Raw genomic sequence first — 14,421 nt, forward strand, 5'->3', positions numbered from 1 at the left:
AAAATATGTATCTGAATCCCATTTGCCCGAACATGTTCAAAATTGTCGCCATTATCCCACTTCTATGTCTTTGCTCTAAGGATAAAAAAAGCTGACAAAGATTTACTAAGCCCCAGTGTTATTTAGATAATTTGGAAATAAAATGTTAAGTGGCAAGGGTGTGATAGAAAAACAATGATTTATTTAAACATTATGAAGCCCATTGAAGTGTTTGTACTTTTTGATAGCACAAGAAAACACAAGTAAAAAAGATCTGAGAATACTAATTTTTTCCCTCCAACCATACTTTCTATTTTAAAACCAATTTTGCCAAGATTAACAGTGGATGCTCATATATGGTGTTTATGTGTGATTTCAATTTTTTCTCTCTAGTTCTCCATGGTTTCCATGGTAAACAAGTGTTTTTTTTTTTTAATAAGAAAAAATTTCAAAAGAAAAAAAGCAGCCAGGTGTGGTGGCACACACTTGTAATCCCAGCATTTGGGAGGCTGAGACAGGAGGATCACAGGTTCGCTGCCGCCTCAGCTACTACTTAGTGAGGCCCTTTGCAACTCAGTGGGACCCTGTTTCAAAATAAAGAATAAAAAAATAGGGTTGGGGGTGTAGCTGGAGGAAGAATGCTCCTGGGTTACATTGTCAGTACCGCAAAAAAAAAAAAAAAAAAAAAGAAAGAAAAAAAAATCTGTTGCGTAGATCCCTAAAACTGCCATAATAGTATGAGTTTTTTAAAGTATGATATATATTGCTAAATTTTCCAGTCGGGCGTGGTGGCGCACGCTTGTAATCCCAGCATTCGGGAGGCTGAGACCGGAGGATCGCGGTTCGCGGACAGCCTCAGCTACTTAGGCTCTGCAACTCAGTGAGACCCTGTTTCAAAATAAAGAATAAAAAATAGGGCAGGGGGTGTAGCTCGGAGGTCGAATGCCCCTGGGTTCCATCCCTAGACCCGCAAAAAAAAAAAAAAAATCCATCCCCTCAAAATTTTTTTTTGCAGTAATAGAAACGCAGAGCAACAAAGTGGGTACAAAGAACAATATATAGTCCCTGTGGGAAGTCTGAAAATTGAAAAAAGAACCGTGAGGAAATTTATAAAGTCAGCTGTCAGCCTCCCTACAGATAACACTACTTACTCTGTGGTGAACTGGTGAACTGAATTCCAGAATGTAATTTCTGTGATTTTAAAATACTGTTGTTGGCATAGTGTAATTATACACCAAAGCGAAGTTCAAAGTAATAGACATACACTAATTTCTGCTTTTAAGTGGACATAGGATAAAAATTCAGAAAAAACCTTCCTCATAAATAAGGCAGAAAATACAATGGCCTTGTCAATAACTCATGATCCTCCTTCCCAGTAATTTAGGTGAGAAATCACGACCTTTCTTTGGAAGAGTAATTGAGCGTTCTTATCTCTATAGCAACTCGGCTCCTCCTCCACAGTGATTAGCAGGAGGGGCATCCAATAGACTAGTCCTTTATGGTTGCTAGCCAATAAAATGTAGGCACTGACCTGAGGCCATTTCCATTGGTGCCCGGGCGAGCAGCCTCTTCTGCCACGTCATCAATCCGCGCCAAGGACACGCCAGGCCCGCCGTGCCTGAGTGCCTGCTTTGTGGTTCGGGCCATGGCTTGCGCCGCGGCGGCGGCCGCCCCGTCCCTGTGGCGGCTGCACACGGGGGCCCGGCGGTCCCTCCCAGGTAAAGGGTCCGCGCGGCCGCCGTGCGAAGCTGGCCCCGCGGCCGAAGGACCTTCCCTGGAGGCTGGGGACGGAGGGGTCACGGGGGACGACGTCCCCGTGCGTCACAGGAGCGCGACCGAGATCCCGCGAGATCACGGAGTCGGTCAGCCGCGAGGGGGAGGGAGGAGGGGCGTCGGCTAGGGGCGTGACGTCACCGCACGCTGCCCTGACGTCACGGCCCGCGTGGCCGAGCTCCGGCGGAGGACGTCAGGCCGGGAGTCTGGGTCCAGGCCCTCCCGGGAGCATCGCTCTCCCTGGGCGCCTGTTAGAGGTGCAGGTTCCCGGGCCCCGCCCCGGCCTGCCTGGGCAGTGTCTGCCTTTACCCAGGCCTGCCACTGGCCGTATACACTGGACAGTCTGAGAATCACGGTACAGGAAAGGGAGCCTGGGCTTGCACGGGGGACGCGGGTCAGGGCCTGGCTCCCCGCGGACCTTATTTCATCCGAGCCGTCCCTGAAAACTGGGAGGCTGTTTTCTTAAAGTTAATTCTTCATGTTCCGCCTTCAGGACTTTTCTCTTATGGCAGTATCTCTTGTGCTTTTGATTATTTAATGTGTTTTTATTCTTTTGCTTAACTGACGTGTGTGTGTGTGTGTGTGTGTGTGTGTGTGTGTGTGTGTGTGTGTGTGTGGTACTGGGGATGGAACCCAGGGACATTCTACCTTCAAGCTACCCCCCCACACACACCCTTTTTATTTTGAAACAGGGTCTCACTGAGTTGCAAGGGGCTTCACTAAGTAGCTGAGGCTGGTCGCGAACCGTGATTCTCTTGTCTCAACCTCCCAAATGCTGGGATTACAAGCGTGTGCCACCATGCCCGGCTATAACTGACCTATTTTAAGCTTAAGTAATTTAATGGAAACTAAATCCTTAAGATAAATGGAAAACAAGTATTACCCTCCTCAAATGGATGAGTAATCATAAGGAAGAAATATACTGAAAACAGAAGTTGTGAAATTGTATAGGTACCATTGCCTACTAAGATTGAACCCAAGTCTATTTTTCCTTCTGTTAAAAAAAAGGGGGGGGGATAACCACACCTATAATCTCAGTACTTGGGAGGCTGAGACAGGAGGATGGCGGTTCCAGGACAGCCTCAACCACTTAATGGAGACTCTTAGCAACCTAGCGAGACCCTGTTTCAAAACAAAAAAAAAATAAAAGAGGCTGGGGTGTAGCTCAGAGGTAGAATGGCCCTGGGTACAGTCTCTAGTCACACTCACACACACACACACACACACACACACACACACATACACACCCTGGAGGTTATTATATGTGTGCACAAATTGACACAATGTAGAACTATTCTGTGTAATTAATATGTACTAATAAAAAGGGAGATTAGCATGTTAGGGGAAATGTTTAGCATATGCAGCTGCAAATGGCGATATTTTCCTTAAACAAATGGATGCACAAATGGATTAGACACGATACTTGATTTTAGCCTAAAGGCCGAGAAGCTGAACAAATAGAAGTTTTGAAAGTAACCCTTATGAGTGTTATTTAATGCATATCCATAAGTTAACTTAAAATCTTCTCATTTACACTGAAAAGCTTCCATGTATCATCATATTGCCCTGTTTCACACATTGGGAAAACATGGATACAAAGTGATGCCTTTGAGAGCTTTTTGACACAGGGCCTCAGTTTTATTTTAAAGCATGTGACAAGGCAGTCAAAACCCAAGACTTGTTGAACGTGAATTTTAATGCTCCCCTTCTGGGCCAGTTAGTGTAACAGAATAAGAATCATTTATTTTTATAAAGTTGCTTTGCTTTCTCTATCTCATTTTGTCCTCATGACAACTCACTAAAAAAAAGCTTTATCATTGTATATTTCACCTCAAAAAGGAAATAGCCTGGCTGGGCACAATGGTGCCTACCTATAATCCCAGTTACTTGGGATTGCAAACCCAAAGCCGGCCTGGGCAACTGAGCAAGACCGTGTCTCAAAATAAAAATATAAGAAAGGCTGGGGATGTAGCTCAGTGGTAATAGATCACTGCCAGTACCTCCCACCCCAAGAGGAAATGCCCTGATTATTGGGAATTTTATGTATAAAAAACAACTATTTTGATTTATTCAAGATTCATACCAGCCATTGGGAGAATATTTTCCTTTTTTTTTTTAATTGCATATGGGCTTTTTTTCTCCCTTTGCAACAAAAATGATTCATATCTGCACCCCAGGGGCATATATTGTCTAGTTCCAGGTCCTTGCCTGTCTTTGACTCTTTCTATACTTTGCAAAGACACCGAGAAGAGATTGTGAAAGATAAGAGTGGGAAATATTATGACACCCAAGCCCACCTTCCCCACACTCATCATTTATTGCAAGTCTGAAACTAAAAGAGTGGTGTAGTGCTAGGGAACAGCCTACTGCTTTTTTTTTTTTTTTTTTTGCGGGTCTGGGGATGGAGCCCAGGGGCATTCGACCTCCGAGCCATATCCACTGCCCTATTTTTTATTCTTTATTTTGAGACAGGGTCTCACTGAGTTGCAGAAGGCCTCACTAAGTAGCTGAGGCTGTCCGCAAACCGCGGTCCTCAAGTCTCAGCCTCCCGAATGCTGGGATTAAAAGCGTGCGCCACCACGCCCGCTGCCTAGTGTGCTTTGAGTACAAACAATCCTGCCGTTAAAAACCAGCTGGGTGTTTGAACACACCCTACACACTCAGCCCTTGCCATTGCTCAGTAAGTTTTCTTTTTATTGTTGTTGTTTAAAGAGTACTGAGTTGTCTGTAACTTGCCCATGAATCCAATTTTGAGTGGCAGTAACAAATGAAAAACAAGCAAAGAAGATTATTTGGAGAAGCAGAGACAACTCATCAATTTCCATTAAGGAGACCAGCCTCCTGGAATGACCAGTCCTTGAGCTCGGAGGCAGAGTCTTGGGACAGGCGGCTTGACTTGGTCCTAGGTCTCGCATGGTTCTCCACAAGAAACATGGGCGTGGATTATAGTGGCCCACTGTCTGAAGACAGAGCCCTGAGTGGGTCGTACTCTTGGCAGAACTTGGGCTCCACCAGTTTATTGGTTTGTGTTTTGGTTTTTCAAGTACTAGGGACTGAATCCAGTAACATTCTGCCTCCAAGCTATACCCCCTAGCTCCTTCCACTGTTTTTTGTTATTTTGAAATAAGGTCTCATTAGGTTGTTGAGGCTGTCCTCAAACCTATAATCCTCCTGTCTCAGCCTCCAAAGTACTAGGATTACAGGTGTGTACCCCACGCCTGGCTCCATGTAGTTTTTGATGTCTGGTTTCTGGACTCCAGTTTCTTCCCTCAAGTATGCTCAGTGGCATGGGACCTGGTCACGTGTAGGAGTGCGCCAGAGCTGGGGCAGAATGTTGCAGAGTGCCGTGTCCGTGCTCCTTTGTTAAAGTGTGGCATTCTAACCCCACCTGGTAGGCAAGTTCAAGTTGAGAACCACCCCAAGCGCCATCAAGCCTAGCCTTGGCCTTATGTCCAGAGCTCTTGAGCCTTTTTAATGAAAAAAGACCAAAGATATAACCAAAATGGAAAATTCCCACATGCTTTCTGGCTGTTGAAGTTAGCTTAGGTGAGAAGAAGTTCCCATAGAAGACCCCACAGCCCTGAAACGCATCACAGAGTGACACCAGTGCAGGTTGGAGCTGGCGCGCAACTGTCGCCTCTGGGGCTGCAAAATGGGGAGAAAACACGTAGGCACACTACAGAACCTTCCTCAGGGCAGGGAAACCTTCTGAGATTCTCTAATCCAAGACTCAGAACATTACTAAGGTGTTACCATTTGATGTTTAACAAGATTAATCAAGTCCATCCCCGAGAGAGAGAGAGAGAGAGGGAGTGTGTGTGTGTGTGTGTGTGTGTGTGTGTGTGTGTGTGTGTGTGTGTATTGCTGGGATTGAACCCAGGAGCATTCTACCTCTGTGTTCTACCTATTTTTTTTATTTTGTGCTATTTTATTATTATTTTTTTTTTTACTATGAAACAGTCTCGCTAGGTTGTAGAGGGCCTCACGATGTTGCTGACACTGACTGCGAACCTACCATTCTCCTGTCTCAGCCTCCCAAGTACTGGGATTATAGGCGTGTACCACCATGCTTGGCCAAGAATTTACATTTTGAAAACGAAAGGAATTCATTTGGGTTGATTTGGACCATGAGAGAAAATGTAAGCCCTAAGTCCGGGCTCTCAAAATCCAATGCCAGGGGCTTAAGAGAACTTAAATCAGGAGCCGGGCGGGGTGGCGCACGCTCGTCATCCCAGCATTCAGGAGGCTGAGACCGGAGGATTGCGGTTCGCGGACAGCCTCAGCTACTTAGTGATACTCTCTGCAACTCAGTGAGAGCCTGTTTCAAAATAAAGAATAAAAAATAGGGCAGGGGGTGTAGCTCGGAGGTCGAATGCCCCTGGATCCCATCCCCAGACCCGCAAAAAAAAAAAAAAAAAAAAAAAAGAAAGAAAGAAAGAAAGAAAGGAAAAGAACTTAAATCAGTGAGTTTCACCTTTGGCTGCAGAGACTTGGGCCTGTATAGAGCTTTTCCATAATATCAGCATGGGTGGGGAGGGAGGCAAGCTGCCTTGGGATGGGCAGGGAGGAGCCTTGTGGTTCTGGAATCTGGGGCTCCTGTATGGTCTGGGTGGGAGAAGAGTGGGAGGGATGGAGCGCTGGGGAACCAGCCCCTCTAGAAGTAGCTCCTCCTTACTGCCAGGTGAGAAGACAGGCTCAGCATTCCCAGACCTCCATAAACTTAAAGGGAAAACAGAAACCCAGATCTTTAGGTAAGACTTTGCCGTGGGTTAAGTCGGATGCACTCCTGGGCCTTTCTGGCTCCCGGGGAGCTCACTGGCAGCCTTTGTTCTAAAGTGCTCCTTTCTTCTGTCTGTAAAAGAAGCATCACCTGCCTGTAATCCCAGGCCCTGTGGAAGATAAGCGGACGGATTGCAAGTTACAGGCCAGCCTGGGCGACTTAGCCAGACCCTGCTTCAGAGTACAAATCAAAAGGGCTGGGAGTGTAGCTCAGTGGTAGAGCTAGTGCCTGCCTAGCATGGCGGAGGCCCTGAGCTGGATCCCTGGTACCGTACACACAGACACATCTAGATTTTACCTGAGAGTAACAAAGAATTAACCCTTGCATTGCAGCTTATGGACGAAGAATCAGTGTCAGATTCAGCAGCTCCGGAATGACCTTAGACAACATCAATCGTGCAGCCGTGGATCGAATAATCCGAGTAGATCATGCAGGCGAATATGGAGCAAACCGCATCTACGCGGGGCAGATGGCCGTCCTGGGCCGGAGCAGCGTGGGGCCGGTCATTCAGGTGGGCGCTTCCTGACCTCCCAGCCTGGCCCCCAAGGCCTAGGCAGTAGCCGCAGCAGCTCGTGCATTCCCAGGGGAGGTGCGGTTGTCCCCAAGGGAGCCCAGACTGGTTTGGGTTGGAGAAAAGAGCCTGTTCTTTTTATGTAGAAAGCACAGATGGACACACAGTGCATGAATAGATCCACAGTGTATGCTGGGAAAAAGGCTGCGAGTGACCTCGATGGAGGAGAGCACACGGCGGAGGGGGTCTGCACGCAGAGCGGATGGGGAAGGCCCTCGGTGCTGAGAGCCAGGGCCAGCCTGGACTTTGTAGTCCCGGGTTCTGGGCTTGCATTTTAGCTCTCCCCTCCCACCTGTGTGACCTTGAGGGAGTCACATGACCTCTCTGGGTCTCCATTGAAATTGGCCTGATAATACCTCACTAGGTTTGGGAAGAAATCAATGGTGTGCAAAGCAGCTAACCAATACCCATGCGCGGTGTGTAACAGACAAGTCAGTACAGTTGTCCTCAGGACCCAAAGGGGATCGGAGTGAGGATCCCCTGCACATACTGAAATTCCCACATGCTCAGGTCCTTTATATAAAATAACATAGTGCTGGGCCTGGTGGCGCATGCTTGTAACCCCAGTACTTGGGAGGCTGGGACAGGAGAATCACTGGTTTGCAGCCAGCCTCGGCTACTTAGTGAGGCCCTCTGCAACTTAGTGAGACCCTGTTTCAAAGTAAAGAGTTAAAAATAAGGATGAAGCTTGGAGGATGAAGCTTGGAAGCTTGGGGATGAAGCTTGGAGGTAGAACGCCCCTGGGTTCAATCCTCGGTACGGGAAAAATAATGGTGTAGAATTCGTGTATAACCTACACAGTCCTCGCCTACGCTTTACATCATCCACTGCTACTTACTGTACAGTGTCAGTGCTCCGTGAATGCCTGCAGTGGGTTAAGCGTGTCCTTGCTTGTGCGGTGCGGGCCCTCGTCCTGGGACGGCACGCTGCGGGTCCGGTGCATGGTCCAGGGCAGTCTCATCTGCAACCAAGATGACAGGCTCTTCTCTGGTCCTTGGCACTCTCTTCTACACATCAAAGGTTCTTTCTGATCTGATGTCTTACCATTTTCACCGATGTTTGGGGGAGTGGAGGCGCTAACAGTTCTCGTTATTGTCTCTGTTCCTCTTTTACTTCCTGTACACCGGGGGTGGGCCGCTCCTGGGTACAGCGGGAAGCCTGCGAGGGCTTGCCTGTTTTCATTCTTACGTCTCTTACAGAAAATGTGGGATCAAGAAAAGGAGCACTTGAAGAAGTTCAGCGAGCTGATGGTCACATTCAGGGTCCGGCCGACGGTGCTGATGCCCTTTTGGAACGCGGTGGGCTTTGCTCTGGGTACGTGTCCTGCAGCGGTGCCCCGGGCTCTGTGTCATTTGGGTGCGGCTTCCACAGTTCTTGCCTGTCCCCCAACAACCTCCTTTATTGACTTAGTGTTTTTCTGAAGTTACTTTGATTGAATTTCTTTTTTTTTTTTTTTTTGCTTAAATTTCTGTAAATAGAATCAGTATTTTTTTTTTTTTATAAGAAAGTATAGTAAAAACAAACAGAAGAGGGAACAAGGTAAAATAATTCAGTTGCGGCCAGTTACCGTTTCCTGATACAGATCCTAAGCCCAAGACCTGCTTGCTCTTTTAAAAAGTGAGAAGAGAGGAAAGGCTTAGATGATCATAGTTACCCAAATACAGACTCTCCCTTGGCGGTAATCAGTTTAAAAGTGCATTGAAGCTGAGCGCAGTAGCACACACTTAATTTCAGCTTCTCAGGAGGCTAGGGCAGGAGAATCCCAAATTTGAAACCAGCCTGGACAACTTCATGAGACCCCACCTCAAAATAAAATTATTTTAAGCCTGGGCATATAGCTCAGGGGTAGATCACTTACCTAGCATGCAAGAGGCCCTGGGTTCAAGCCTCAGTACCGTTCAAAAAGATTTTGAAAAGTACATTGAAAGAGAAGAACTTAGCCAGACTTGCTGACTCACACCTATAATTCCAGTACTTTGGAGGCTGAGAAAGGAGGATCATGGGTTGGAGATCAGCCTCAGCAACCGAGCAAAAGCCTCTTTCCAAACCAAAAATAAAAAGGGCTGAGAGAGTAGCTTGGAGGTAGAGTACCCCTGAGTTCAATCCCCAGTACCATACACAAACACACACACACACACACACGAAGATCTTACTGTGTGATTCAAAGTTTAACAGATCTGGTACAGCTCCCAACAGCGTTCTCAACCCAGGGCGACTTTGCCTCCAGATCACACGGGGCAAAATTGAAAGACATTCTCTGTGGTCACAGTGTGCTGGTGCTGCTGGCATCTAGTTGGCAGGGGTCAGGGATGCTCCTGAGTACCCAGCAATGCCCAGCATAGTCCCACACAAAGAACGAGCCAGCCCCCGAATGTCACTGTGCCACGGCTGAGTGTCCCGGCCTAGAGCCACCAGCCCGCCAGTGCTCGGTCCCCTGTCACACCACGCTGCGTCTGCCAATTGCAGGGGCGGGGACCGCCTTACTCGGGAAGGAGGGCGCCATGGCCTGCACGGTGGCGGTGGAAGAGTCCATAGCGCGTCACTATAACAACCAGATCAGGACGCTGATGGAGGAGGACCCTGAGAAGTACGCGCAGCTGCTGCAGGTAACGGGCTGCTTGGACGGGGCTGATAGGTTGATAAGAAGAAAAGTAGGACTGCTAGCGGGTGAGTGGGGTTGGACAGCTCAGTCAGCACCTCATTCTAACGGTGAGCAAACGGAGAGAGAGGTGGAGCCATCGGCTCTGGTCACACAGCTGGGGCAGAGGAGGGCGAGATCCACGTGCCCCGGGCCGGGCTGCCCGCGTCCGCTTCCCTGGGGCGCGGAGCCTGAGCAGATGCGTGAGCACCAACCATGTAGGTTAACTGAAGTGGTGCATAGCCCAGATCATTTTCCAGTTGATTAAAAGTCAGGAGCCATTTAATATTTGTAGTTTTGTCCTTCTGTTCTTTGAGCTAGGGGACTCACTGTCTTACCCACGCTGGCCTTGAATTCCTGGGCTCAAGTACTCTTTTTGCCTCCGCCCCCTGTGTGCGGTGTCAGGAGGTACACACCAGCTAGGTTAGTGGCGTCCGCCTGTAATGCCAGTACTTGGGAGACTGCGATCCCAGTTCTTAGCGAGATACTCAGCAATTTAGTTAGACATTATTTCAGAATAAAAAAATTAAAGGGGCGGGGGCATAGCTCTGCGGTAAAATGTCCCTGGGTTGAATCAGTAAAATATATGTGCACACCAGCATGTAGTTGTTCTTATCATCATCATCATCATCATCATTATTGTTATTACTGTTTTTAGAAAGTTTACTGGGGCTCCCTGAACCATTTAATTTTCAAATCCTAAATCAGAGGTTGGCAAACCCCAGCCCATGGTGGACCTTTGTTCCTGTAAATAAAGTTGTATTGGAACACACCAGGCCTGCCGTTTGCACGACAGGGGCCGGGCCTGCTGCAGTGGCAGAGTGGATGCTGTGGTTGCAGTGGAGCAACAGGGTTGCAGCGCCCTCTCCGGTCCTTCCTGGAAGCAGCGTGTCTCCCCTGGCCTTAGACCTTAAATAGGAAGCTTTGGCTTTCAGAGTGGGATGGGATGGCAGGCGAGCTGGAATGCCGACTCGTGTGGGTCTCTCCTTATCTAACCAGGTGATAAAGAAATTTCGAGATGAAGAGCTCGAGCACCACGACATAGGCCTGGACCATGATGCAGAGCTGGTAGGGACCTGACGGCCTCCTGGGCTTCGTGGCCCTCGGTGGGAAGGCCAGGGGGGCTGGAGGTTTCTGTTCCTAAAAAAATAAAGTTTAAAGCAGTGGCCAAAGGGAAGTTAGCCAGTCCCATGACCACGGCAGCCAAGCCGGGCATCGCTCGCTCCCGAGTGGGAATCCTGTTTCTTGCTCCATCCCTTATCTTTTCCCTGGGAACTTTTCCCCCTTTCTCGTGAGATACTGGAGAAGTCCAGCATTGCCATAGCAGGCACACTCCAGGGTTTGTTTTTGTTGTTCCTTTTTTTTTTTTGGTGATACTGGAGTTGGAACACAGGGGCTTTCTACCTCCGGGCTATACTCCCAGACCTAATTTTTATATTTTATTTGGAAACAGGATCTCACTAATTTTCTGAGGGCCTCACTAAGTAGCTGAGGCTGGCTTCGAACCTGTGCGATCCACCTGTCTCAGCCTCCCAAGTGCAAGGATTACAAGCATGTGCCACCACGCCTGGCCATAGTTTGTTTTTGTTTTGTTTTTATTTTGTGTGCGTGTGGTTCTGGAGATTGAACCCAGAGGCATCCTACCTCCAAGCTACACCCTCAGCCCTACTTTTTATTCTTTATTTTAAAACGGGGTCTCCCTAAGTTGCTGAGGCTGGCCTGGAACCTGCGATCCTTCTGTCTCAGCTTCCCAAGTACTGGGATTACGGACACATGCCACCATGCCCAGCTGCATTCCAGAATAGCTTTTGTTCCAAATTAAAATAAATTGTATCTCAAATCTTATTTTTTATTCAGAGAAGCCAAAACTCTGCCCTGCCAGCCCTGAATCTTTAAAAATAGACAATGTTTCTTTGGTTGCTGGTTGTTTTGTCAGTTTATTCATTTGTTTTGTGGTGCTGGTGCTGGAAGCCAGGGCCACAAGTGTGAGACAAGCGGTCCACCCTGAAGCACACCCCGGCTCCTCCTTCTTTTGAACAGGCCCCTGCGTACGCTGTTTTGAAGAGTGTCATCCAGGCCGGATGCAGTGCAGCGATATATTTATCAGAAAGATTTTAAAGTATGTTTACTTATCCACATGTATAAAAGATGGCAGTAAGTTAGTGATATTGCAGAGAAGGAACTGTAATGTTGTTATTATGTGAATTGTGTTAATAAACTACGAGTTTGTTTTGTTTGGGGTTTTTGTTTTGGTTGTTGTTAGTACAATTCCCCAGGGTCACTGTCTTTTTTTTTTATTCCTGGTGTCTATGTCATAAGGCTGATAGTTCACCAGGCCTGTTCAGACTGCAGCAAATGAAGCCGGTCTTTGATTGGCCTCATAGCTATCTTGTCATACAATATCAAGGATGAATCAGTAAATTAATGGGAATATGTATATATATATATTTTTTTTTGTTTGTTTGTTTGTTTGCGGTGTTGGGGATGGAACCCAGTTCTCACACTTGGTAGGCAAATGCCTACCAACCATAATCCCAACCCTAGGAAAAGAAGTCGAGTTCACTGGTAAAATAAAGGTAATTTAAACCCCAAAGGTTCTTGAGATTGAGTAAGACTCTGAGTCCATCGAGCACGTTGAAGACTGTCGCTGTTTTCTTTCTGACTTGTACGCGATGTGGGTGGGCAGGCGGACGGGGCTTGGCTGGAATGTTGTGTCCCCACCAGATTCCTCTGCGGAGGTCCTGGCCCCAGAGGTGACTACTGGAAGGCGGGGCCTTGGGAGGGGACTGGGTCAGGGCTAGAGGTCTGGTGGCTTCACAGAGGAGGCCTGAGAGACCACGCCCCTCCCACCCTGGTGCTGTGTGCCAGCAGGGGCCCTCGCTGGACTCAGGCCTGCTGGCGCCTGCTGGACTTGGCAGCGGCTGTGCTCTGTCTGGAGTGCTCTTCCCTAACTACCTGTGTGCTCAGATCCCTCAAAAGCCACCTTTTAAAGGAGGCCCGTTCTCTTTGCAACCCCTCCACCCTGTGCCCCCTGCCCCCGCATTGTCAGGAGTTGCCCCAGGGACTTTCTGCCTTCTGACCTCTCGTATGATGCCCTCATTTGCTGTCTTCTTGCCCGCTTCTCTTTGCTAGAATGGAGCGTGAGCTTGGTGAGGGCAGGGGTCTTTGTTTTAGCCGCAGCCACATAGTAGGTACTCAATAAACAGTTGTTGATGGGATCGAATGAAGAACTCACTCTCCAGGGGCTGGAGGTGAAGCCCTGAGTTCTAGCCCCAGCACCACAGAAAGCGGGGAGTGGAGAGAAAGAAAGAAAGGAGAGTTCTCCCCTATGAGAAGTCATTTTCAAATAACTTCATTCCAGACTATTTCTGTGCACCTCAGCAAAAAGCCAACAGAGACTTACTGAGAAGATGCCACCAGGAAACCAAAGGGAGTCCAGTAAGTTCTTGCTAATGATTTAAAAAACACAGGCTGGAATTCATATGCAAAAGAATGAGTTTGGAGCCCTGCCTCATAGCACATTGCAGAAATTAACTCAGTACAGACTCAGAATCTCAATGTTAGTGCCCAAACTAACGCCCTGAGAAGAAAATGTAAGGGTACAGCTATGTGACTTTAAATTAGGTTTCTTAGCTATTATACTAAAAGCACAAGCAACCAAAGAAGACAAGCTGTTGGATTTCATCAAAATACAAACTTGTGTGCTTCGATAAACATCATTGAGAAAGTGAAAAGACAGCCCAGGGCATGGGAGAAAATGTTTGCAATCATCTTTCTGATGAAGGATCCATCTATAATGTACAATGAACACAAATTCAACAATAAAAAGGGCAAGTAGCCCAATTTAGAAGTAGGAAAGAGGTTTGTTTTTTTTGTTTTTTGTTTTTTGGTGGTACTAGGGATGGAACCCAGGGGCCTTCTACCTCCAGGCTACACTCCCAGACCTATTTTATATTTTATTTGGAAACAGGGTCTCTTAAGTCAGCGAGGCTGGCTTCGCACCTGCGCAATCCTCCTGTCTCCGCCTCCCAAGCGTGGGGATGACAAGCGTGCGCCACCACGCCCGGCAGGAAAGAGGTTTGAATAGGCCGTTTTCCAAAGGAGATACAGGGCTAGCTCACGAGCACGTGAAAAGATGTTCAATGTTGTCAGCCATTAGGGAACGCCGCAGTGAGGTGCCTTGGCACACCCTGCGGGAGGGCTGCACCTGGAAGACGGAAGCCAGTGAGCACTGGTGAAGACATGGAGAAACTGGAACAGAAAGCGACCACCGTGGAAAGCAGCCTGGCCACTAAGCATGGTCGTCACATGGTGTCACGTGATAAGTGTCATCACACGCAGGTTCGAAGCCAGCCTCAGCTACTTAGTGAGGCTCTCGGCAACTTAGTGAGACCCCGTTTCCAAAAGTATAAACTAGGTCTAGGAGTATAGCCAGGAGGTAGAAAGCCTCTGAGTTCCACCCCCAGTACCCCCCACACACACACACACACAAGGAAACCATGCGTTGATTAGTGGTTACCTGGGGCCAGCAGGGAAAGGAGGAAATAAAGAGGAACTGACAATCAGTGGGGGGAAGTTTCCTGGTGAAATCATGAAAATCTTCTAGACTTAGTGGTGATGGTGTACAAACTGATAAATATAAATTAACTCACTGGCTCCCATTATATACTTGTGAAATTT

At 47.8% G+C, this 14,421-nt stretch overlaps 1 protein-coding gene across 2 annotated transcripts; it reads left to right on the plus strand.

Moving 5' to 3' along the window:
• Nucleotides 1-1,624: 1,624 nt before the first annotated feature.
• COQ7 (coenzyme Q7, hydroxylase) lies at nt 1,625-11,859 on the plus strand (the record flags this gene model as incomplete). Of its 2 annotated transcripts, none has more annotated exons than XM_080703015.1 (6): nt 1,625-1,719; nt 6,884-7,043; nt 8,303-8,417; nt 9,570-9,709; nt 10,741-10,809; nt 11,782-11,859. In XM_080703015.1, 6 exons carry the CDS (start codon nt 1,625-1,627, stop codon nt 11,857-11,859), a joined length of 657 nt encoding a protein of 218 aa, XP_080559141.1. The 2 variants fall into 2 exon arrangements, with proteins under 2 accessions (XP_080559141.1, XP_080559142.1); XM_080703016.1 differs by having other exon boundaries at nt 1,625-1,697; nt 6,865-7,043.
• Between the last annotated feature and the right edge of the window lie 2,562 nt (nt 11,860-14,421).

This window comes from Muscardinus avellanarius, assembly GCF_963383645.1.
Source record: "Muscardinus avellanarius genome assembly, chromosome: 10".
Lineage (NCBI taxonomy): Eukaryota > Metazoa > Chordata > Mammalia > Rodentia > Gliridae > Muscardinus > Muscardinus avellanarius.